Source organism: Morus notabilis, unplaced genomic scaffold (genome assembly GCF_000414095.1).
Source record: "Morus notabilis unplaced genomic scaffold, ASM41409v2 Scaffold96, whole genome shotgun sequence".
Taxonomy (NCBI): Eukaryota; Viridiplantae; Streptophyta; class Magnoliopsida; order Rosales; family Moraceae; genus Morus; species Morus notabilis.
Genome location: NW_010367009.1, coordinates 211,331 through 234,605, shown reverse-complemented (window position 1 = coordinate 234,605; position 23,275 = coordinate 211,331). Strand labels below are relative to the sequence as shown.

General features: G+C 34.8%; 3 protein-coding genes across 4 annotated transcripts; 2 read left to right on the top strand and 1 right to left on the bottom strand.

Annotated features, from left to right (window-relative positions):
* The first annotated feature begins 5,611 nt into the window (after nt 1-5,611).
* Nucleotides 5,612-8,729, top strand: LOC21401459. The gene is made up of 3 exons (XM_024174395.1): nt 5,612-5,790; nt 5,876-5,959; nt 8,473-8,729. The coding sequence occupies exons 1-3, from the start codon at nt 5,677-5,679 to the stop codon at nt 8,482-8,484; spliced, it is 210 nt and encodes a 69-aa protein (XP_024030163.1). The 5' UTR covers nt 5,612-5,676; the 3' UTR covers nt 8,485-8,729.
* Nucleotides 8,730-9,927: 1,198 nt separating this feature from the next.
* On the bottom strand, nt 9,928-15,685 carry LOC21401458 (chaperonin 60 subunit alpha 2, chloroplastic). 2 transcript variants are annotated; one of them, XM_010111530.2, is made up of 9 exons: nt 15,556-15,685; nt 15,282-15,450; nt 14,655-14,776; nt 14,348-14,555; nt 14,115-14,260; nt 13,238-13,544; nt 12,113-12,363; nt 11,321-11,521; nt 9,928-10,654 (listed from the first exon to the last, which is right to left on the bottom strand). In XM_010111530.2, exons 1-9 carry the CDS (start codon nt 15,610-15,612, stop codon nt 10,367-10,369), a joined length of 1,749 nt encoding a protein of 582 aa, XP_010109832.1. In that variant the 5' UTR covers nt 15,613-15,685; the 3' UTR covers nt 9,928-10,366. The 2 variants fall into 2 exon arrangements, with proteins under 2 accessions (XP_010109832.1, XP_024030145.1); XM_024174377.1 differs by lacking the exons at nt 15,282-15,450; nt 15,556-15,685 and having other exon boundaries at nt 14,645-14,676.
* Nucleotides 15,686-15,892: 207 nt separating this feature from the next.
* LOC21401457 (pentatricopeptide repeat-containing protein At2g35130) lies at nt 15,893-22,789 on the top strand. Its single transcript, XM_024174376.1, has 8 exons — nt 15,893-16,045; nt 17,240-17,386; nt 17,471-17,706; nt 18,566-18,815; nt 19,742-19,887; nt 21,535-21,740; nt 21,849-21,973; nt 22,066-22,789. Exons 1-8 carry the CDS (start codon nt 16,000-16,002, stop codon nt 22,647-22,649), a joined length of 1,740 nt encoding a protein of 579 aa, XP_024030144.1. The 5' UTR covers nt 15,893-15,999; the 3' UTR covers nt 22,650-22,789.
* Nucleotides 22,790-23,275: the final 486 nt, after the last annotated feature.

The window sequence follows — 23,275 nt, the reverse complement described above, 5'->3', positions numbered from 1 at the left end:
GAGACTCCTTTGCTCATCGACGACAATGGTTGGCTTATCATTGGAGATTCGGCCAGTGTCATTGGTCTTTGTCCTTTTGTCTTGTTTCATGTGCTTGTCAAATAAAGCCGTTGATGTTTCTACCGTTTAGTTTTAGTGTGTTTCTGTTATGTCATTTAGTTTCAGAGATGGTTCCCCCACATTCCAGCGTAGTTTTTAGGTCTAGTCTGCAAGTTTTTCTTCACGGTATTGTGGTAGGCCCTAGTGCTTTTAGTCTCTCGATCTCAATCGATCAGAGTTATCTACCTATTATAGTAGTGTGTTTGAAAGAACCATTTGTGTGCTCGATTAGTTGTGTACCTTTTCAATTTTCTCTCTTTGAAACTCAATACACGTATTACCTTATAGAGCGTTTCAATCAAATTTTCTAATAGTTCCGATCTATAATTGAGGTTGACTTGCTAAATGGGTCGTGGTCTTTTATATCTTTTTGATTTAGAATGCAACGAGCATGTATTCCGCGCGTTGCTGCGGAATACAGTATTATATTATATGATAGTTGTATTTAAAAAATATATCTATGTATTATACAGTATTGTATCATATGATAGATATAAAATTTGTACAAACATATTTACACAGACTTATATATTACTATTATTTATAATATTTATATATATACAGATTGTATAGAATAAAAAAAACGCTATTGCGGGTCTTGATCATTTCATTTCTTTCAGCTATAAATATAAAAATGAGAAAATTAGTTGTAAATATAAGTGTTAAGAGAAATAAAGATGGTTAAATTATATAGTATGAAATAAATATTATAAAAATATTTATTTTACCTTGTTTTTAGACGTTTTGCAGATTGTCTTGTTGTTCTTGATTCAGGGCTGAAAAAAGGGAATAATTGGTAGATATGTTTTTAAATTAATTGATAATATTTGGTGCGTTGAATGTGGCTTACCTTGTACCAGGTTTTTTTGGTGTTGGAGTGTGTGGATCAAATGTGGTTGGTGTTGATAGTTGTGATGATGGTATTAGTTGTGGGCTGAAAAATGAGAAGATTTTTAAAATTGTGATCAATATAATATAAATATTATTTATGTATAGTTGATAAAAAATTTAAAAAACATTATTTACATTTGTGGATCTTCTGTTCCTCCAGTTAACTGTTTTGGTGGCGATGATAGAACATGGATGTCTTCAAACATTTTGGAAATTAATGTGCTCATTTGGGTGCCTCGTTGTTGAAAGAAGACTTGGAAGATTTTTGATTGTCCTCGGATCTGATCGATAGCTGGTGGTATTATAAATGGATCGGTAAAGCCTTCGTCAATTGTTAGTGCAAAACACAGTTTTTTTATTAATGCCTGAGCGGTTTTGCCAAAAGTGATAACTTCCATGTTTCCAATATGATCTTCAATTTGGATTGTTAATCTGTACCTGTAACATATATATAAATATTTTTTAAATGTTATTAAAATTTTGTTAAAGTAAATAAAGATATATAATAAATAAAAATGGCATGGTAATAAATATAATTACCATGGAGATGGTGTTGATTTTATGTGGCCATGACTGTCGCACCACCAACCTATTCTTGCTTGTTTTAGTTGTCGATAACATATGGGGCAAGAATTGTAGAACCATCCTCGAGATGTTGAAAAGTTTACTATGGTCACTCTTACAGTGAATTTTCCACCCTACATAAAAGATAGAATATTGTGGTTTTAAATTTTTTACTAAGTGTAGTAAAAAAATAATAGGAAAGTTAATAGTACTAACCAGATTATTTTGTGCATCCAATGTTTTGAGTTCGTTTATTGTTCTTCTATTTGCTGATATTTGTTCTTCAATTGTTTGGATAGGTGTTTTTGATGGTGGTAGGAATTCAATTTGTTGATTTTGATAGGAAAATCTGTATGTATAAAAATACGAATAAGTTAAGGAAAATATAAATAAAATTTATGATTATATAATATAATAAATTTATTAGAATATATTATATATATATATGTGTGTTTACCTTGTCTTTAATGTTGTTATTTCTGGGATGTCTGGGTCAATATAGAAAATTGTTGCTGATGTACTTGAAACATATGAGTTACTTAGAAATATAATAGAGTAAATAATAAATGTATGATATATTTTTTATATATGTATAAAGAAATGTTATAATAAAGTAATGTTAAAAATACCTAAATATTGCTTTGTCAACATTGTTGAGAAAACTGCGACAAGTGGTGACTTTAATGTTTTAAGTACATTCTCATCAAATTGCTCGGCTTTATGTCCCCATAGACTTACCTGTAGTTGTTCATTTCTGTTGAAAAAATGCAGTTCATAAAAATGATTAATAAAATTGAATCATAAAAGTGAAAAAATATTGTATTCACGTTAAGTAGTTGTAATGAATAGCAAATGTGAGGGAAAAAAGTATAAATTTATTGTACCTGGTGTTTTGTATCATTATGGATCGCCGTGTTGTTGGTCTGGTGCTGACATGTGTATGTTCGAGTGCTTGGACACTTGTTAATACTCCAATAACATCTAATAATATATATAAACAGGGAAATTTTGTAAATAAATATTCAAGAAATATCTATAGTAATAATAAAGCAAATTAAGTAACATATATTACCTGTTAATATCTCAGTATTATTTATTCTTTGATATAGCTGGTCGAATTCTATGAAGTAGAATTTGTGAAATGGGATATATGGTGCGTCTTCCATTATTGGAATAAAAGATGTTGCTCGTGCAAATTGGATCATAGCAATGTGTGGAACGACTTTGTATGTTGGTTTATTTTCAGTAACATAAAAGTTACTAATATTGTATATATTGCCTTGTTCAATTTTTTGAGAAATATAGTCCGAATCACGTGCTCGAATTGTTCCCTGTATTGCTTCATGCTGTAAATAAATAATAAGGATAGAAATTTATTCAATATTAATAAACGTTATATAAAATAAAATGTAGTATCACTATTAGCCTATTAGCTAATATATCCATGATAATTATCATGTTACTCGTATGAAAAATAATCTACCAAATTGTTCTCTTTCTCTCTAACAGTCGGCAGCGTTTGGATAATCTGATAGAATATAAAAAATAATATATTAAATTCTTCTCTTATATTTATCAGATTCTTCTCTGGCGGCCGGCATTGTCAACCGTAGATGGTTAGTAATTATTTTTGTTGAAAATAAAAGATAATATACTAAATTGCTTTCTAACATCTACCAGATTCCTCTTTCTAGCGGGTTATTAAGTTTTTTTTTTTTTTGAAAAAATAATCTATTAAATTTCTCTATGGCATCTACTAGATTCTTTTCTAACGACTGACACCGTATAACATATAACAAATGTGACATTTGATTCCTATTAGTTGATATGGTTACTTTCATTTGTTTGGTAGTTTGTATTGTATTATATTATATAGGGTGTATTTTATTGTCTTCTGTTATGTTGTATTGTCATAATACAATCGGTGTTTAGTGTAATGTATTGTACACGGGACTAAAATGTAAAATTTAAAAATTTTAAGGTCAAAATGTAATTTTTTTAAAAAATTTAGGGTCAAAACATACTTTTTTCAAAAGTTTTAAGGTCAAAATGTATTTTTATAAAAATTTTAGGATCAGAATGTAATTTTGTAAAATTTAAAGGGCCAAGATGTAATTTAAAAAAAAAAAAAATTTGCATTGTGCCCCTCAATTTTTAAACAATCATAAGATCTAGTATTGACTCTATGTCGGTCCAACCCCGACCCCGAGTCGTGCCCAACCTCAACATGAATCGTGGACTCGCAACAAAGTAATACAATACAATACACTAAAAATGAGTCATATTCAATAATACGATATAGATCATATTAGTTTACTATCTGCATTAGCTTATTCAATACGATGATTACACTAAACATGGTATTATTGTATTGTCATACAGTACATTACTCTAATACGGCCAAATAAACATGCCCTAAATCTTACACCTTTTGCCTTTTAAATTACTTTAAAATTAGATGTTTATTTTTACACTTTTTAAAATTTAGGGCTCGTTTAAAAGGTATACTCACATCATGATTATTGATTCTAACGTTTAACATTTAATTATTTTATGGGATAAAACACTGTAGCAGATCAATAATTTGAGTTTGAATATATGAAACAAACGGACTCTTAATGATGATAAGAAAAGAAATTTTTAATATTTTAAATAGTATTATGCGTTTGAGTACAAATAAAAATTAACATGTGCTATCGTGTCAAATATAAAATTGGCATTGAGGGAGAACTGTAAACAACTCAGTAGGGTTTCTTCTTCTCTCCCTCTTGCTTTCTTTGTGCCGCTTTTGCAATGAGTTTCAAAGGGCCAAAGTTCGGCGATGCCCTTGGGCTTGACTCTGGACTGCCGGCCCTATGAAAAGAGGTTTGGGTGGTGCGGCTTGGATCCTCACAGTGAGGGAGTCAACAAGGCTGTTGTTTAGGTGGGAGGAAAGGGTGGTGGAGATGGCTTTTTTGGTGTGTGCTTGGCTTCCCATTATGGGCACGTCCGTACGCCGGCAAAGTTATGCCCCCTGTGGTGTGATGCAATGGCTGGAGATGGAGGTGGAGGTAGAGAGGTCGTGCTTGTTGCTGCGGGCTAGGGACGTGCGGGTGCCTTGGTATTGCCGCGTTATAGGGTTTCAGCCCTGGTGGGGTAGCGGCTCAATGGGTGAAACATTTTAGTTAGTTGGCAGCGCAGGGTGACAGCAGTGGCTTGGCCTTTTTTCGGCATTTCTTTGGCTTGCTCGCAGCATTGAGACTCATTTGCTCATCAACGACAGTGGTTGGCTTATCATTGGAGATTCGGCGAGTGTCACTTGGTCTTTGTCCTTTTGTCTTGTTTCGTGTGGTTGTCAAATAAAGCCGTTGATGTTTCTGCCATTTAGTTTTAGTGTGTTTCTGTTGTGTCGTTTAATTCCAGAGGTGGTTCCCCCACCTTCCAATGTTGTTTTTAGGTTTAGTCCGCAAGTTTTTCTTCACGGTGTTGTGGTAGGCCCCAGTGCTTTTAGTCTCTCGATCTCAATCGATCGGAGTTATCTACTTATTATAGTGGTGTGTTTGAAAGAGCCATTTGTATACTCAATTAGTTGTGTACCTCTTCGATTTTCTTTCTTTAAAACTCGGTACAAGTATTACCTTATAGAGCGTTTCAATCAAATTTTTTAGTAGTTCCGGCCTATAATTGGGATTGAGTCGCTAAATCGGTCGTGGTTTTTAAGCCTCATTCATTTCACCGATTCGAGTTTTCAATTTTAGATTTTTACAGTAAAAAGCTCTCAAAAAATGTCACATCTAACTTTTTTTGTTACAATAAAAACTCTAAAAAAATGTCACATCTCAACTCGAATTAAAAATTTGAATCAGCGTATCTTTTTGACTTGGAATGCAGTGTCCATTTAGATATATATATAAATATAAATATATATATATATAGAGAGAGAGAGAGAGAGAGAGAGATATATATATATATATATATATAGAGAGAGAGAGAGAGAGAGAGAGAGAGAGAGAGAGAGAGAGAGAGAGAGTTGGCATTTAACTTTTTGCGCATTTAACTTTTTGCGTTGGAGATGGTCTAATAGAGGGACATTTTCGCGTTCTCTTCCCTTTTGCGTTGGTCACTTCCAGCAAAGAGTTAGAGATGTTGAGGACTCGGTTGCTATGGTTCACTATTGGGTTTTCGGTCTCCGCCGCCACGATTTCTCAGTTCGTCTGGCGAGATCTTCTTGCGGATCGATACGCCCTTTCCACCGACGTAACCCACTGCTTTCATTTTTTTTTCCTTTTTCAGAAAAAATCGAAATGGGTGGTCTTTTACGCTTGTCCTGTATTTTGCGCAGATGAAGCACAAGTTTGATGCTCTGGAGCAACGAGTCCTGAACCTGGAATCTGTTCCTCATCAGAATTCAAATTCTTCTCCCGGGGTATCTCTCTCTCTCTCTCTCTCTCTATTGACATGGTTTTGGATTCCTTTGATCGAGTTCGTTTTTTACAATTTCTGGTTCTGTAAGTTCTACCATGTTCAGACATTTCTCGATTTTTGTTACCTTCATCATCCCATGAACTTAGAATAAAAGAAGTAATTGCACAACTGATGTGTACTGACCTGTATATATAAATACACACACACACACAAACCTAATGCAATTCATAGTAAAGAATGAGGAATAGAGAGAGAAACTGCTGGACTTTGAGACGTGCGGGTTCATATTAAAATTTTAGGATAATTATTAATTAAATTAGAATCATTTCTAAAAGAAACTGAAATACTGTGGATTATAGTTCTAGAGATAAGTTTTTGCAGCAAAAAAAAAACTAAATAAATTAAGTTTGATGCAGGTTGAGAAAGGGTAGACAAAAAGTTTGTGGGGTTCTTTTTTATTATTATTATTTTTTTTTAAGAAGCTGAATATATTGAAACTGAAAATCAGTACAGTACGAAGAGGAGAATGAGTATTCAAAATAAAATGAACAAAACGGCAACACTAACAACTCATCTCATGTTTCCAACTCAAAATAATCAAAGAAGAATGATATCCTTTTAAATCATCCTTGTTCTTCTGTTAGATCCAAAACCATATGTCCTTTCCACCAACAGGGAGCCACACTATTAGGAAAACCCGCCCATTAGAACCCTGCCACCCTGAGTAAGCGTAGCCATAAACTCTGACGCCCTAGCTTACGATGTAGAAGTAAATGGACTCTCTCTTCTTTGCACATCACACATGACACCAGGATTGAGATATACCCATGTCTGGACTCTTCTTGTAAGCCACATCGCATGTATTAACCTTCTTGTTAAACGCGCACTTGGTAATCTAGTGTCCATAAGGTTGAGGTGGAATTAGAAGTTCATTGTCTGGGAGTTTGTTTTGGATTTTCCCTTTATGAAGTTATGTAATTCTGTTGATTGTATATTATGGTTTATTAGTCATTAGACAAGGTTTTAGAATTGTACTAGTATCATTAGATGCTATTTGAAATTTCAAATCACTGGACTAATGAAGAAACATAAACAACATTGTTTTTTTACTGTCACATTGGACAAACAAAATGTTTTCTTGTTTTACCTCTAACAAGGCGGGTTACAGGTGAGAGGTCTTTTGTATTGAAGGAAATGAAATTGCATTTTTATGGAGGATAGTTGTTTCCTTTTAGCCTTTTAGCATTGTGGTAAGCTTTGTCCTAGAATGCAGAGTTTAAGGTATGAGTTTTCACCCTGCAACTCATTGAGATGGTTTGGAGACAGACCTACGGAATCCAAGACTTAGATAATTGCTGTGATGTTTCTAATACCACACAAACTATGAAAGGGATTGGAAATTCATTAAGCCAAACATGGACCTTTAAGTGGTAGTTTTCTTCTTCTTTATGGGCTTCAACAGATAAAGATTTGTAAGGGATTGTATCTTCCTCTGCTTTTTCCTTTCTGGCTCAATAAAGTTCTCGTTTCTTTTCAAAAAAAAAAAAAAAAAAGATTTGTTTGAAAATATATTAGCTTCCCCCTAGATTCATTAAGGCACCCCATATGGACAGCTTAATGAAACTCTAAAAAATAACAAAATTACCTTTTTACACACCCCTCTGGCCCTCCCTTGGCTCCCTCTTGCTTTCTTCATCAAATTTTCAATTTCAACAGGAAGTTTGTCTCTCATCCCTCTCTCTCTCTCTCTCATCATCTTTTATTGTCCCTCTCTTAACCCTTCTCATACTCTAAAATTGTGTCTTCAGAACTCCATTTATCTTTTTCTGTTTTATTTTTTCTCCATGTATCTTCTTATGTTTACTTCGTCCTCCATCCGTTTCTGTATTCAATCTCTTTTGGGTGCTTTAACTAAAAATGAGAAGTATCATAATAAAAGTACACGTATAGAGAAAGAGGAAAGGAAATCAATGGCAAATTGGCGGTTATTGGTGGTGTAGGGGTGCGCACAGGGTGGTGGTGTTAGTCCACTATTTATTTATTTTTTTTTTCAAGTTTCACGTAAAAGAGGAGTAAATGGCCTTGTCTTTTGACATTATTAAAACTGGGCTGCCTTTATAATTTTTGGGGGTGTCAATATAATTGGAAAGATGTTATCCTAGTGGTTCTTGGGCTTAGTTTATGCTCTGTTTCTTGTTATTTTTGTTTTTCTTTTGTTTTTTCTTTCCGCTTTCTTTTGAGGACTCCTTGTCCTCTGCCTTTGTAATTGATATTCAATCAATGAACGGCCGTTCATTATTCTTTTAATCATGTCAATGTTATTCTCGCTGATCTTGTATCAGTCCATGCTCAGGAACAGAATAGTGTTACATAAAAGGTCTTTCTTTCATTTCAACCAAAATAAAATGCACAGATTATATTATGCAGACATTGCATTTGCCGGTCTCTTCAAGAATTGTTTTGTTTTCGCATTGCTCTTATGCATGACCGTATGATACTGCTCTCTTCTCGCAGGCCGAAGCCTAAATTTTCATTTGGAGCTCAAATAATGTTTTGGCATCTGGCAAGCTTAGACCTTTGTTGGAGCATACTGAAGTTCTGTGCCGTTGAGTTTTCTTGACATTGATTAGAGACCATATTTTCCATGTATTTATTACAGAAAACGTGAATCCTACCAAACGTTTATGAGGGGAAAAAAATTCAGAAGTGAAGACCTAGAGGAATCGAGCCGATCGTTCTTGAATCAATGACCTAGCTTTATGGCAGTAAGACGAGCTTGACCATATTAAGGGAAGCTACTTGCAACATTCATCTATTAATCTGACTGAAAATGAAGCTTTTCTGGCTCTTTTTGCAACAATGTAATGATTACAATAATAATCATAATAAAAAGGCAGATGAACATAAACACGTGAAAATGACGATTCTGAAATTCCATGTTGTCGTTTTGAGAAGAAAACGGCTTGGGACATCACTAGAGATGAGCACCACAACTAATAAAGAACATGTCTATTGTTCGTTTCTACTGCCTTGCTTCGCAAAGGACTTGGGAATGAGAGCTGCTAAATTTCCACACCGGAGCTAAAATAATTTAGGACTTGTTATTTAAATTATGATTCTTGACTCGACGTATGAAATTTAAATTTTTTTATGAGAGAAAAATACTGTAGTAGAATTAATGATTTGAGTTTGAATATATCAAATAAACGGACCCTTAATGGCAGCAATGAAAAAACTGAGGTGCTCGGAAAAAAAAAAAAAAAAAAAAACTGAGGGAATGGCAGCAATGAAAAAACTGAGGTGCTCGGAAAAAAAAAAAAAAAAAAGAACTGAGGTGCTCAAAATTAACGCACTAAGAAATGGAAGCTCAACTTCAGTACTCCACACCCTGTTTCAATTTGAGCAGCGCACATGTAAGGGCCAATTTTGAAGACCAATTTATTTACTTTTGCAACAGAGAGGATAGTTCCAAAGTTCCAAATTTTGCTGGATCCGACTCCGATGTCCTATATTTCATGTCTCTTTATTGTTCACTCAATAATATTATTTCATGTTAATTAAAATGATATGTCTATTAGAATAACATGTCACATAATTAAAATATCATATCAGTTAAAACACTTAAATTGACGTGGTACAAGAAATTATTAAATGACCATAACATAAGAGGAGACAAGAATAAAGAAACGTGAACCTAAAATCTTTGAGTAATCCTAATAAATACCTCTTGAAAGTGCATAGATCAAAATTTTTACCCTTTACTCTTGATTCATAACTTTTTTAGTCAAATAATTACACTAATAAAAGGATATTTAATAAGAATAAGGATAAAAGTCCAAACTTATGCTCTCAAGAGTAATTTCTCCATTTTTTCAAAACTTTTTTTTTTTTTTTTTTTTTTTGGTGCAATGCAGCCTCGTTTATTCAACATTACCAGCATGAATTCCATGTCAAAATTTGTTCCCCAAATGAAAGAGACAACAAACACTGAATATGATCTTGACTATAATAACTCAAAACTATAGTAGAACAGAATCAGAAGAAAGCTTGGGATTTCGCTGCATAGATCCCTTGTTCCAAAATAATAATAATAAGTTTAACAGCTGATATGAACTAGCCTAGTAAAAAGAAGGGAAAAAAAAAAAGTTAAAGAATTATGGATGAGTTGGAATCATTTTTACAACGGTGAAGTGAGTGAGCATCGCCGAATCTTTTAGCTCTACAACCTCTATGGAAAATACATGCTTTTCATATTCCAATATTCAGAGGCAACACATTTTTCTTCCCCACATCTTCAAATGTTAGAAGCGAATTCACAAGCACTCCCGCCAATAATAGCAAACTAATGGAAATCTCCCGATGGCTTCTTCATAATTTTCAAGGGCTCTTTGGAATTCTAAGCAATATGTTATGACATTATTCCTGGAACGAGAGGGACACGCGGCTCTTTTTTCCTTGTTTTCTCCACCAACACAGCTTGTGTTGTTAGAACTAACCCGGCAATGGAGACTGCATTTTCAAGGGCACACCTTGAAACCCTACAAGGATCTAGGACGCCGGCATTCGGAAGATCTTCATACCTGCCCGTCATTGCATTGTATCCCATTCTCCAATCAGAAGTCCGAATCTTCTCGACAACAACTTCTCCATCAACTCCTGCATTAGTTGCAATCGATTTTGCAGGTGCTAGGAGAGCCTGTTATCCAACCGGTGACAAATGTTACTCACATTTTGATTTGCAAGCTTTCAAAAGCAAGGGATAAAGAAAACAATTCCAATAATATTTGCAAACCAAAGTTTGAAGATAGTTGAATATAGTAGAAAAAGGGTATCATTTTCCAGATTGGAGGTTGAAAAAAGGTATCATTTTCCAGATTGGAGGTTGAACATTAAATTTTCACACAAACTCTTGCACTTTTTCTCCCAAACTTTGAAAATAAAAAGAAAAATGAGGACTCTTTCGAAAATAGGATGCTCAGAAAACACGAAAATAATAAGGTAAAGGGATATAAGAAAAAGGGAAAAGTGCATCAATACAACTATGTAGATTAGCTTTCTTCCAACTTAGAGCTCCCGTTCATAATCGCACAAGCTTAATGACTGAAAAAACCTATGACCTATGCAGATAACAATCATTCATTTAAAGTAAGTAGATAAATAAGCACACATAAGCGTTGAAATATCTGAATTGGAATTTTCCGAGTTACAATGGACCTAACTCTTTGCAGAAACTTCAACCAACAGAAGTTTCGCACCAATTTACCCTCTGACCTAGAACAATGTATGAACTCAGAGATATGCACAGTTGCACACGCGCACACATACACAAACACCAACAAATATAAAGATACAAACAGCACACCTTTGCAACGATGTCAGCACCAATCTGCTCATCTAGATCATCAAAAGAAGTTTTAATGGAAGGAACCAACTCGGAAAGATGCACATATGTGGCACCACCACCAGGCACCACTCCTTCATCCATAGCAGCAAATGTGGCATTTTTTGCATCCTCAATTTTCAGTTTTCGGTCTTCGAGTTCTGTTTCAGTGTGTGCTCCTACCTGAGTCAAATACATAGTTCGATGGACACAGAGAGAGGAGATATAAAATATTTAAAGGTCAAACAAAAGCAAATCTACCACAGACTAACATAAAATGCTTTGCTGAAATACTGTTGTTCGAAGAGAATTACTTTCTTCTGAAGCTTTCCACTTTCCTCTGCTAAATATATGTTTAATTTCTGTAGTGGAGATGAATATGGAATTCCAACGGCCATTTTTATTTATTCTCGTAAAAGTTATAAATTTTCAGTTGAGATTACTTGCTTCTTTTCTTTCCTGCTTTTTTTTTTTTCTAATAACTTTAAGTGTATATGCTAATGCACATGGTTTCCATTTCTAGGTCTTAATATGTTTTAATCTCAGCTGTTGATAGGTTTGGTATGTCAATTTTCCCTATTTGAACTAATACTTAGAATTTTCTCGTGGATAATCTTGGTGTTCTATTTTTCAGTTCAAGACTAGTCTTTTGTAGGGTTCAGGATAATTCTGGGGTTGCCTACTAAGCAGTACAGCACACCATCAAAACAGATAAGATTAATAAAATGTGAAGACTTTCATGCACAATGTTTATATCACTAACATGTATCATACCTTAATAACAGCCACACCACCACAAAGTTTGGCGATTCTTTCAGAGAGCTTTCTTGACAAGTATGCATTATCTGTCTCTGCAAGATCCTTCTTAATCTGCAATATCCTTGCCTGAATTTCAGCTTTAGTAGAAGGGTCAGCAACTATGGTTGTTGAATTACCAGTGATAGTCACTTTCCGTGCAATACCGAGTTGATCCGAAGTAGCACCTTCAAGGGTCAACCCGAAATCTCCAGAAAGAAAATCAGCACCTGGTAGATAGCGATGTTAATATATTGCGATAAATGGATCGGACATGGGTTACAACAACAACAAAAAAAATGCATAACAATGCAATTCAGAACGACAAGGAATTTTATTATTAATATATTATTAGTTATTATTTATAGAGCCAAGGCCAAAAATAAGGTGCAGATCAAGATTTCAAGCAAAGATAATCCAGTTGACATCAAACAGGGCTGAAGAGGTGTCAAGAAAGTAATCTAGTGTTTATGTGCCGCAGCGTTCATGTTCAATGATTTCCAGCTGGGAAAGAGCTCTACATCTACAGCCTTTACAGCCTTTTGGCTCTGTTCCATTCACACATAGGATGAGAAATAGTACCATCAAGAAGTTGCGGTCAAAAGTATGCCTCTGAGAATTGCTCATCATTTTACTTTACTTTTCCCAGTTCTTTTGGGAATCAGGTGATAAACCTTAGCCATTGATAAAATATTTTGGACACCAAATCTTTCGTGAAAAGCTATCCAACATTGGAAGACTTGTTTCTACACCCCATATAGCATATTATATAAGAAGCACCAAAACACAAACTGCACTTTAGAATTACAAAATGATAGAATAACCTTATGAAATAAATAATTAGAAATTTAGTGTGACCAGTATCACAACAAACATCAAGGTTGTTCTTACTTTGACAATTAAAATGAGGTTCTTCTTTGTGTGCAAAAATATGGCCCTTCCAACGCAACTTGGAACATGGATGGGCCAAATTATGCTTTAAGTCAACAACCATTAGGACTCTATGCTATGAAATGATTAATGTTAAACACCTTCAAAAACTAGTTGGTAAACCAAGAATGCTAAACATCAAGATGAAAGTATGAAGGTATTAAATACGTTCACCTGTCATAAGTGCAATATCTTGCAAAAGAGCTTTCTTTCCATCCCCAAATCCCGGACATTTTACTACAGCAACATTCAATAGACCTTGCTTTTTGTTTACCACAAGTGTTTCCAATACTTGCCTTGAGATGTCCTCCGCAATAATCAGCAAAGGTACACTCAATTGGGTAGTCTTTTCTAGTAGAGGCACAATTTCTTTAACAGTAGATATCTTCTGATCAGTTACAAGGACTTTAGCATTGTCAAACTCTACAGTGGATTTCTCCTGGTTTGTAATAAAGTAAGAGGACATGTAACCCTTGTCAATCTGTACAGAATGAAACAGAACGATGTAACCACGAGCATAAGAAGGTATTAAGCAACACAAACAGTACTTGGACAATATACAACCATATCTTAAGAATTAATTTTATATATTTTATTTATATCCGACCCTTTTTTTTTTTTTTTGAAACAAGAAACGAGTTGTATTGATCAACAAAATAAATAAAAAAGAGGAAGAATTTGCTCAGGTGTCAAAACAAACAAAACAAAAAGGAGCTAGACTATAAAAATTCCCTGGATGTTAGTGTCATGTAAAGGGTGCCGCATGGATATTAAATCTAAACCATCATCAACTCCTTAGATACTTTCCCATGCTAATCCATCGGCTACTAATAATAGTTCCACGAGAAACATATTTTCTTTTGCTGTCTGATTTAGTACATTTTCAATTTCTTCCCTAAAAGTTCCCAAAACTTAAGAACATTATAAATTTGATTGCAGTTAACCTTGATTATGCAGGACTCGAAATAATCTCACTTGTTATGCTAATATACAGCTTTTAACATTTAAATAAAAAATTCAAGAAATAGAAAATAGAATTGTCCAAAATTACCTTCATTCCTTCCTCGACTAACACAGAGGTTTCAAATGACGAAGATGACTCAATTGAGATCACTCCATCAGGACCAATCTTTTCTATAGCATCAGCTAATAAGTTTCCAACAAATTCATCATTTCCAGCAGAGACTGATGCCACAGCTGCAAAACGTGAACTCGGTTTCAATGCTCGTCATTTTTAAAAAAATTCAGCTTCAAGCATAATCATTTGGATAAGTAAATCATGACCTTTAACATCATCCCTCCCTTTCACAGGAAAACTTCTTTTCTTTAAGACCTTGACCAATTCTTTTACAGTCTTATCCATCCCTTTCTTCAAAGAAATTGGATTAGCACCAAAAGCAACAGCCAACATCCCACATTTGATAAGTTCGCGTGTCATAATAATTGCAGTGGTGGTTCCATCACCTGCCAAATCATTCATTTTACTCGCAACCTGCCAGGGAAAAAACTTACATCAGATATCTCTGATCATAATGCCTCAAAATGGACCAACCAACTCAGAGAAGAGAATTATGTAGCAACCATGTATAACCTCTTGGATTAGCATTGCTCCGGCATTCTCAATTGCATCTGGAAGCTCTATGGATCGAGCAATGGTAACGCCGTCATTAATTACTTTTAATGTATCAGACTCAGAGAGAACAACATTACGCCCTGCGTAATACCACTTGAAGAAACAACATGAGACAAGTAGTATTGTGATTCAAAAGAAGGACAAAACTATTATTAAAGAAGAGACTTTCTTCTTTTTGTTAATATAACTGGTTTATTCAAGAAACAATTTCTTCACAGGATTATCCTTTCACTTATGAATATAGCATTAACACTTTGCTTTTTTAATGATTCAAGAAGTCACAGTCCTCAAAACCATTTAACTCTATTGGGAAATACATACTGACTAATCAAGTTTCTAAATGTATACATTAAAAGTTCATGTAATGCATCAGTTAACATTTGACTATTGCTCAGATGCAAAACAAATCATTCAACTTCATCTTCTGGTAATAAGTAATTCATTCTAAACAACACGGAGAAAGTCAAGCATAATAGAAAAATACTTACTGGCTATAGAATAAAAGAAACTAAAATTTGAAAAAAGAAGGAAAAAAAAAAAGAGTGCCCAGATAATTTAAAAACGAAAAAGATAAAAGCGAGACACCTTTAGGTCCTAAGGTGAGAGAAACAGCATCGGCTAGCTTATCAATCCCAGCTTGTAAGGCTTCCCTGCATTCTATTCCAAATAAAATCTTTTTTGGGCCTGCTCTGAGCACAAGATTCCTCCTTCTCTGCGGATTTCGCCAAAACCCAGCTAGGCTTTGGCTTTGAAACTGCAACAGGATTAGGATTATTCACCCATATCAGTCGAAAACCAAAAAAAAAAAAAAAAAAAACACATACTAAAGAGATTTTGTGAGAGATATTGGCTGGCTCACAGGGAAGAGAGGTTTCTGAGGGAAGAATAGCCGAGAAGAAGCCAAGGAGGGAGGCATTTTTCTTTGCTTTTGATGATTGTTCTCAAAGCCTTTTCTTCCGAAGGTTATATGTATATAATGGGGTTTTGTTTTCGGGGGGTTTAAGAAATGATATCCAATGTGGGTGTGTTTATTTTTTGTTTACATGGGGACACAATCTGGAACCGTGTAATTTCAATCGGACGGTGTAAATGGTTTTTGTACCGTATTTACCTTATCTCTCTCCATTCCTGTCTTTTCTCTGTTGTATATATAACATATATCCTCCTGTTCTGAAAACAAAATGTGTAAAGATCTTTTGAGTTTGTTCGAAGGGTGTAATAATGTGAGTGAAGAAGGATCAAAACCCAGTTCCAAAGTGTCACGATAAACTTGACGTTTCTCAAGAGCTTGGCTTCACCTCTAATGGCTGCTCTTCTGACTTTATCTCCAACTGGGCACATATTCCCTGGTAAATCACCACGTACTTCTGAGGTTTCCAACACAATGTACTTTTCTTGCGTTTTTTTTTTTCTCTTAGAATCCTGTAATAATTATTCCAACTGTATTATATAAGCATTCAACTCCATTGGTTACTGAAAATATTTTACCAAAATTCTGTTCAGTTTTTTGCATGAAATCCTCAAAAATGATGGGGTCCTTTCACGTGCTAGATTATTATCAGAAGCTGCTCAAACACGTTATTGACTATATTGATTCAATCTAACTTTTGAGTGCTGTCACTCAACGCTCTCTTTGCTATTTTGTTGTAGATTTGTCTTCTGGGACATCTTTGAATTGAGGCTAAATATAGTAATATACCCATTATTGCCTGTTTGGTTGCATTTTTATCTTTCATTTTCGGCTTTGGTTTCTGGAAGGGAAATGAATCGCAATTCAAGTTTTAAAAGGATAAGGAAAAAACTTAAAAGGTGTTAAAGCAGGCCCTTAGCACTCTAGTGGCCTCCATTATGGGCAAAATATATTATCAAAGGAAGAAACTTAGTCCCGAGATTTGAATCACAATTCAACCTTTCTGCTACAGTGTTTTCTTTTATAAAAATTTAAATTTCAATTGCAAAGAACACCCCATCAGGAGTATGAGGGGATTGTTGTGGCATGCTTAGGCCTTGTTTATAGGAGAGAATAGTGAAATAAGTGGTCGTGATGGGATGATTAGTGGGTGAATTTCGGGATTTATGGATGTTATGTTAGAGGGATTAGTCGAGGGAATGGTTTTGGTGAGGGATTCTAAACAAACCATAGGACCCATTCTGAGTTTTCCCTATTTTAGACAGAGTATGGGGGGTTACCATTTGAAAGTCTGCTATTTTTTTCAATTTATAATAAAATCACGGGAAAAAAGAAGTTCTGTATACTGCACGGTAAGAATTGTCAATTTGATTTATCTAATTATGTGGTTGTTTTGGTTATTTGCTTTGCATAGTTTTTATTTGTTTCCAAAAGGCTCCTAAACCACCTCTTCATTTGGTACATTAACAACCACACTTCAAATTTGTATGCTCAAAAAGTCCTGAATTTGTGACTTCTATTGAAACGTGAATCTCATGCGTTTGTAGGTGACTAGTGAATAAATGTTATTTTTTATTTGACTAAACTCATGTATGTTGATTGTTTAATGCACTATCAATCATGTGTCTTATAGAACAGAGAAGTTGTAAAAGTGAGTCTAGATGGAAAGCTAAAAGTTCCCACGGTGGAGCTGTCAAGAAGAGCGAGCCGGATAGCTTTTATATTGACAAACGCGGCAAATTCAGAAGCTTTAACAACAAGAAACTGTCTAGGAAACGATGTACTGAACTTTGAACTTGTCCTTAAGTGCTTATCGTACGTGTTTTTCTTTCTGTCTTTGAAACTTCTGATTGTTTCTGAATAGGTGGTTCTTTAAGGGGACGAGGGTGGAAATATGGATCTGGTTTTGTTGATGGTATTTTCCCTGTAATGAGCCCCACTGCACAGAAGATTCTAGACCTTGTACAAGAGGAAGAAGTCGATCAAAATAGAATTTGGCAAGTTCTTGCAACTCTTCCGGCCTCACACTCAATATGGGACGACATCATCAATGTAGCTGTTCAACTTCGTCTCAATAAACAGTGGGATCAAATAATGTTGGTGAGAAGCAAGTTCCTTCTCTTTAAACTTTCATTTCCCTAAAATACATTTCAGGGAAGGTTTGTTGGATTACTTCGGCAATATGTTGGTTTGCAATTTCTCAAATTTTGAGAGGAAGAAAACTAATGTAGCTCGATATATCGTCAAAATTCTTTTATTTTTATTTTTATTTTTTTTGGGAAAACAGTTCCAAGTTCGAATTTTATAGGGTCTTATTCTTAATATAAGTTGCCAATACCCCCTAATGCTAAGACCATCAGTTTAGGCAGTTATTCTCAGCTCAACATACTAGTAATATTGTTTATCAGGCGCTGTTCAAGTAATCCAAAATGATATTTCTATTGGCTATTGCTAATCATGGTTTCTTCAAGTAAGATATTGTTATGTTATTTCTGTCTTCACATGCCCATGTTGTATGCACACCAATATGCGTTGATCAAGAACAGCAAAGCTTGCGATCTGGTCAAACCCGTTATCCTATGAATGAGTTCAACAAAACCGATTTGCATGAGTCCACTTCATTGATCCTCTAAAATGTGAACCTTTGTTATACAAACACCAGCACACGTGTAAGTTTGAGCCACATGAAGCGTTGAATATGACAGATTGCACGGCATGGTTTATTAAGTAAAGTTGCTTAGTATGAGTGCAGGGACTGTAATCAAATCCATGGTTTATTAAGTAATTGTAATGAGATTCTCAATTTGGAAAATGGTTTGTGTGGAAAATCTCTCTGCAGAGAAAATAATGCAATTCAATATCTGCATAATCATGACTGCAATTATTTATTGCTACCAGTTAAATATTCATAATGTACTTTTCAATTGATATTGGTTTGACACTAAGATCAGCTTTCCAGGTATTTGAGTGGATACTGTACAAGAGCTCCTACAAGCCAGATGTCATCTGCTACAATTTACTTATAGAAGCGTATGGGCAGAAATCACTGTATAAGGAGGCGGAATCTACATATTTGGAACTTCTTGATGCCCGTTGCATCCCGACAGAAGATACTTATGCCCTTCTTATAAAGGCCTACTGCAAGTCTGGATCGCTAGGGAAAGCCGAAGCTATCGTCAGTGAAATGCGGAAAAATGGTGTTTCTCCAAGTATGATTTCTTTTTCTTTTCTTTCCAACTTTTATCTGCATATACTGAGAGAGATGTTCTATCTAACATTACTTCATCAAAATAAATAAATAATAAAGTTTTTCCGTTCTTTCTCGGTAAAATCTTCATGAGCATCCATCCAATATTCATCTGTGTGTGTGTGTGTGTGTTTTTTTTTTTTTTTTTTTAACTAATGTATTTGCTCCATGCTTATTTATTCTTTTATTGGTTTTCATTTTTCTTGAAAGAAACGAAAACATATAATAAATGGAAACATTATGTCCAAAAGCAAAAGCAGCTACATTATCCCTGTAAAAAACAAAAATGGACACGATCACATAAACACAGAGCACTATCATGAAACAATATGTTATTGTCTTTTGAAAAAAATCATAGAGGTTTTATTTAAGCTGCTAAGAAAGGGTCAAAAAATGGCTACATAACCTAATATTTGATGTTTTCTGTTTGCTATCAGTCCTTTTGTTTTCTATGACTCGTGTCTTAGCTGTTATTTTCCAGTAGACACAGGTGACAAGACCATTACTACAACAAGGTATGTCGGTGTATGCCGGTTCGGCATGCGTGTTTGAGCATGCATGCATAGAGAGAGAAAAGGGAACCTAACCTCTGAAATTAGTTTCTTCCATTAGTACTATTTATACCGACTGCATTTTCCAACCTCTGTCCTTAGAAGTAAAAACAATAAGTTGAATGGCATTTTCTGGGATAGGCCTTTTTCCAAGTAAGCTTATAAAGACTGAACTTTATACCTTTGACTTAATAGCAATTTGAAATTGAAATCCTAACTGTTAAATCAAATGGATATAATTGATGATACTTCCTTTGCAAGGAAACATGTTATAAAATTACTCAAATTAAATAAATCAGAGACTGTAAATTGATAATCAAATGTCGATATTATTCAGGTACTGTTGTGTATGATGCTTATATTGAGGGGTTAATCAAAAGAGGAAACCCCCAAAAAGCGGTGGAGATCTTCCAGAGGATGAAGAGAGATTGCTGCCAACCATCTACCGACACTTACACAATGCTGATCAACTTGTATGGAAAGGTCAGCGCTATTGTCTTTAAGTTTCTTTCGTTTTCAGTCCTAGTTTGAACTTTCTAATTGTTGATTTTCTGTCAACTCTATGTGGATTAAGAAATTATCAAACTTCATATTTTTCAAATAGGTTCAAAGTTCCGTTGTATTTTTTAATCTTGGAACTCAGAGAAAAGGTGTCTCAAAATTCTCAAGAATGGTTAACAATTACCAATTATGTTGGTCACGCAAGCTAATGTTAGGATGCCCTGATTGCTGGTTCGAATCATCGTGTAAGCCATAATTGTATTGGTCCCAAACAATAGAAATAAGGATTAGTTAGGCTCATATTGTAGTAGTTTTCTCTTTGTTTGAATATAGCTTGCCGTGTTTTCATTAGGTACTTAAAGGATAGGATTGGTCACACAAGTGGGCCTTGCTTTAATTCGATTAATGGATTTCTTGGCACTCAAACAAACCTAGCTTTTTTGCTGCTGTATCAAACCTTGTTTTTCACTCTTCTTGATCTTCTCTCTCTCTCTCCTCTCTCCTACATCTTTCTGGTACTAGATTGGTTGTGTTTCATTTAAATGCAAACAAAAATTAACATGGTTCAGTTGCTTAAACATAGCCACACCCGGACTGGTATAGGTTGAGTTTTTCAAGAGGGGTTGAATGCCATTTCTGTATGCCCATTCGAGAAGCATGAATTAACACAATTTGACTAATTTGATTGCATGGGCCAAGATAGAAAGCATGCATGTTAAATACAATGATGATAGTAGTCAGGTTGCTGTTAGTTGTGAATCGTTATAAAACCTGTAAAGATACGATTTTGTTGACCTTTGATTGGTTATTTGGCTCTAAATTTCGGACATGTTCCAAAAGTTGTTTGCAGGTGATATTGATAAGAACCAACACTCTTCTAACACAAATAGATGAACAAGAGGAGTGAATATTTATTCATAAACTGATAAATCTCTAAAACAGTACAAGAAACTCTAACAATAGTGGTATTCGAGATACCACCAGCTCCCCAAGCGTTGCCCCAAATCCCAGATAATCTGACATCCCACCCCCCCCAAGTCCCTTTTTGTAGCTTATATACTACTAATACCTAGCTTAACGAACATAATAAACCAATTCTATAACAACCCACTAACCACTTATTATATTGATAACTAATTACTAACATAATCCTAACAGATAGATATTTACCAGTGATCTTTCAGACAAGATTCTGTAATGACCACTTCATTTTGTGAGCCGTGATTTGATTATCTATCATTTTTCCAATTAACTTCTTTCTTTATTTCAATTGATTTGGGTTCGAATCCCCTTGGGGCCACCTTCCATAGTTTGTCAAGGGGGTCCGGATAGGAGGGTCTAGATCTCCCTCAGGAGCTGCCAAGTGCTCTAAGAGGCTTGGATCTCCTGAGATATCACAAAAAAAAAAAAAAAGATTTGAGATACTCAAGACAAATGAAAAACATACAGATTTATAAACTATGAATCTAGCAGACATGCAATGTATAAGCAAAAGCTTCTGCAATGCATTTTCCCCTGGAATCATGTAACAACATTCTCTAATTAAACATCTACTTGTGTATTGTCCTTAATTCTTCAGTTCTTTTTTATTCATCACCGTGTACTTCTCAAAACTTGAGGTTTGCGCAGGAAAGTAAATCATGTATGTCGTTGAAGTTGTTCAATGAGATGAGAAGTCAAAAGTGTGAACCGAACATCTGCACATACACTGCGTTGGTGAATGCATTTGCCAGGGAAGGACTTTGTGAAAAAGCAGAAGAAATATTTGAGCAGCTGCAAGAAGCAGGGCATGAGCCTGATGTTTATGCTTATAATGCTCTAATTGAAGCTTACAGGTCAATATCTTCATGCTCAGTCTAGCATTGCTTATGTGTAGTAGTTTTTAGATAACTATCCGCATTCATTTCTCTGTTTACCATTCTTTTGCGATTTTCTTCCGACAGTCGTGCGGGTTTTCCATACGGGGCTGCAGAAATTTTTTCACTCATGCAGCACATGGGGTGCGAACCGGATAGGGCATCATATAACATCATGGTAGATGCATATGGAAGAGCTGGCCTTCATGAGGGTAAAAACTTAAACTTCCATCGTCTTCGAAGTAATGCACTTAGCTTTAACTTTTGTAGTTTTTTTCAACTCTTCTTTCCATTCATACTTTAGATGCACAAGCTGTGTTCGAAGAGATGAGGCAAATAGGGATCACCCCAACAATGAAATCCCATATGCTACTTTTGTCTGCCTACTCAAGGACCGGGAACGTAGCAAAATGTGAAGACATTGTGAATCAGATGCACAAGTCCGGGCTAGAGCCAGACACTTTTGTCATCAACAGTATGTTGAACCTATATGGCCGATTAGGCCAATTCGAAAAAATGGAGGCAGTTCTTGCTGCAATGGAGAAAGGATCATATGCAGCTGATATTAGTACATATAACATCTTGATTAACGTTTACGGTCGGGCTGGATTTTTCAAGAAAATGGAAGAGCTCTTTCGGGTGCTTCCGACGAAAAGTTTAAGACCGGATGTTGTAACATGGACTTCTCGTCTTGGAGCCTACTCTAGAAAGAAATTATACACAAGATGCTTAGAAATTTTTGAAGAGATGATTGATGCTGGTTGCTACCCAGATGGAGGAACTGCCAAAGTACTACTTTCAGCATGTTCAAGTGAAGAACAAATTGAGCAGGTAACTACTGTAATTAGAACCATGCACAGGGATATGAGCACTCTTCTCCCTATCTGAAGTGTATTCATAGCTTGGTAGCTAATCTTTGTACAGAAAAGTAGGTCTACTTTGCCAAATTATTCATATCTCATGGTCCTTTTGTATAGTTTTGCACCAATAATACTACTACTACTATTTGTCATCATCTATATAAGACTATCTCCAATACAAATACTACAAATACTTGTATCAATACTATTTTTGTCACTAGAAAGTATGAACATAAAGTTCAAAAAAAAAGTATGAACATGACATAGTTGATGTATTATACTAGGTTCTGCATCATATTTAATGCTATTTTAAATACCGTATATATTTTTTGTGAGAATTATTAAGCTTTGAACCGTAAACAATTAATATTAAAATAATTTTAAAATATGATTAACTGAAAAAGTTAATATATCAATTAATAGCAACCAAATGCCAATTGTGGTATTTGCTTTGGTACAAAATATAACATTTGTCAAAATTTAGCATAGAAAATATCATTGGATTAGAGAGTGATTTTTTTATTAAAATACCAAAATTTGATATTAGCACATCAATTTAGAAATGCATAGAAGATGCTCTAATTTTGAAAATAAAATGGGACGGACTAGAACCATTTTTATTTGGACAAATATTTCCTTTTTTTGAAGTGAACT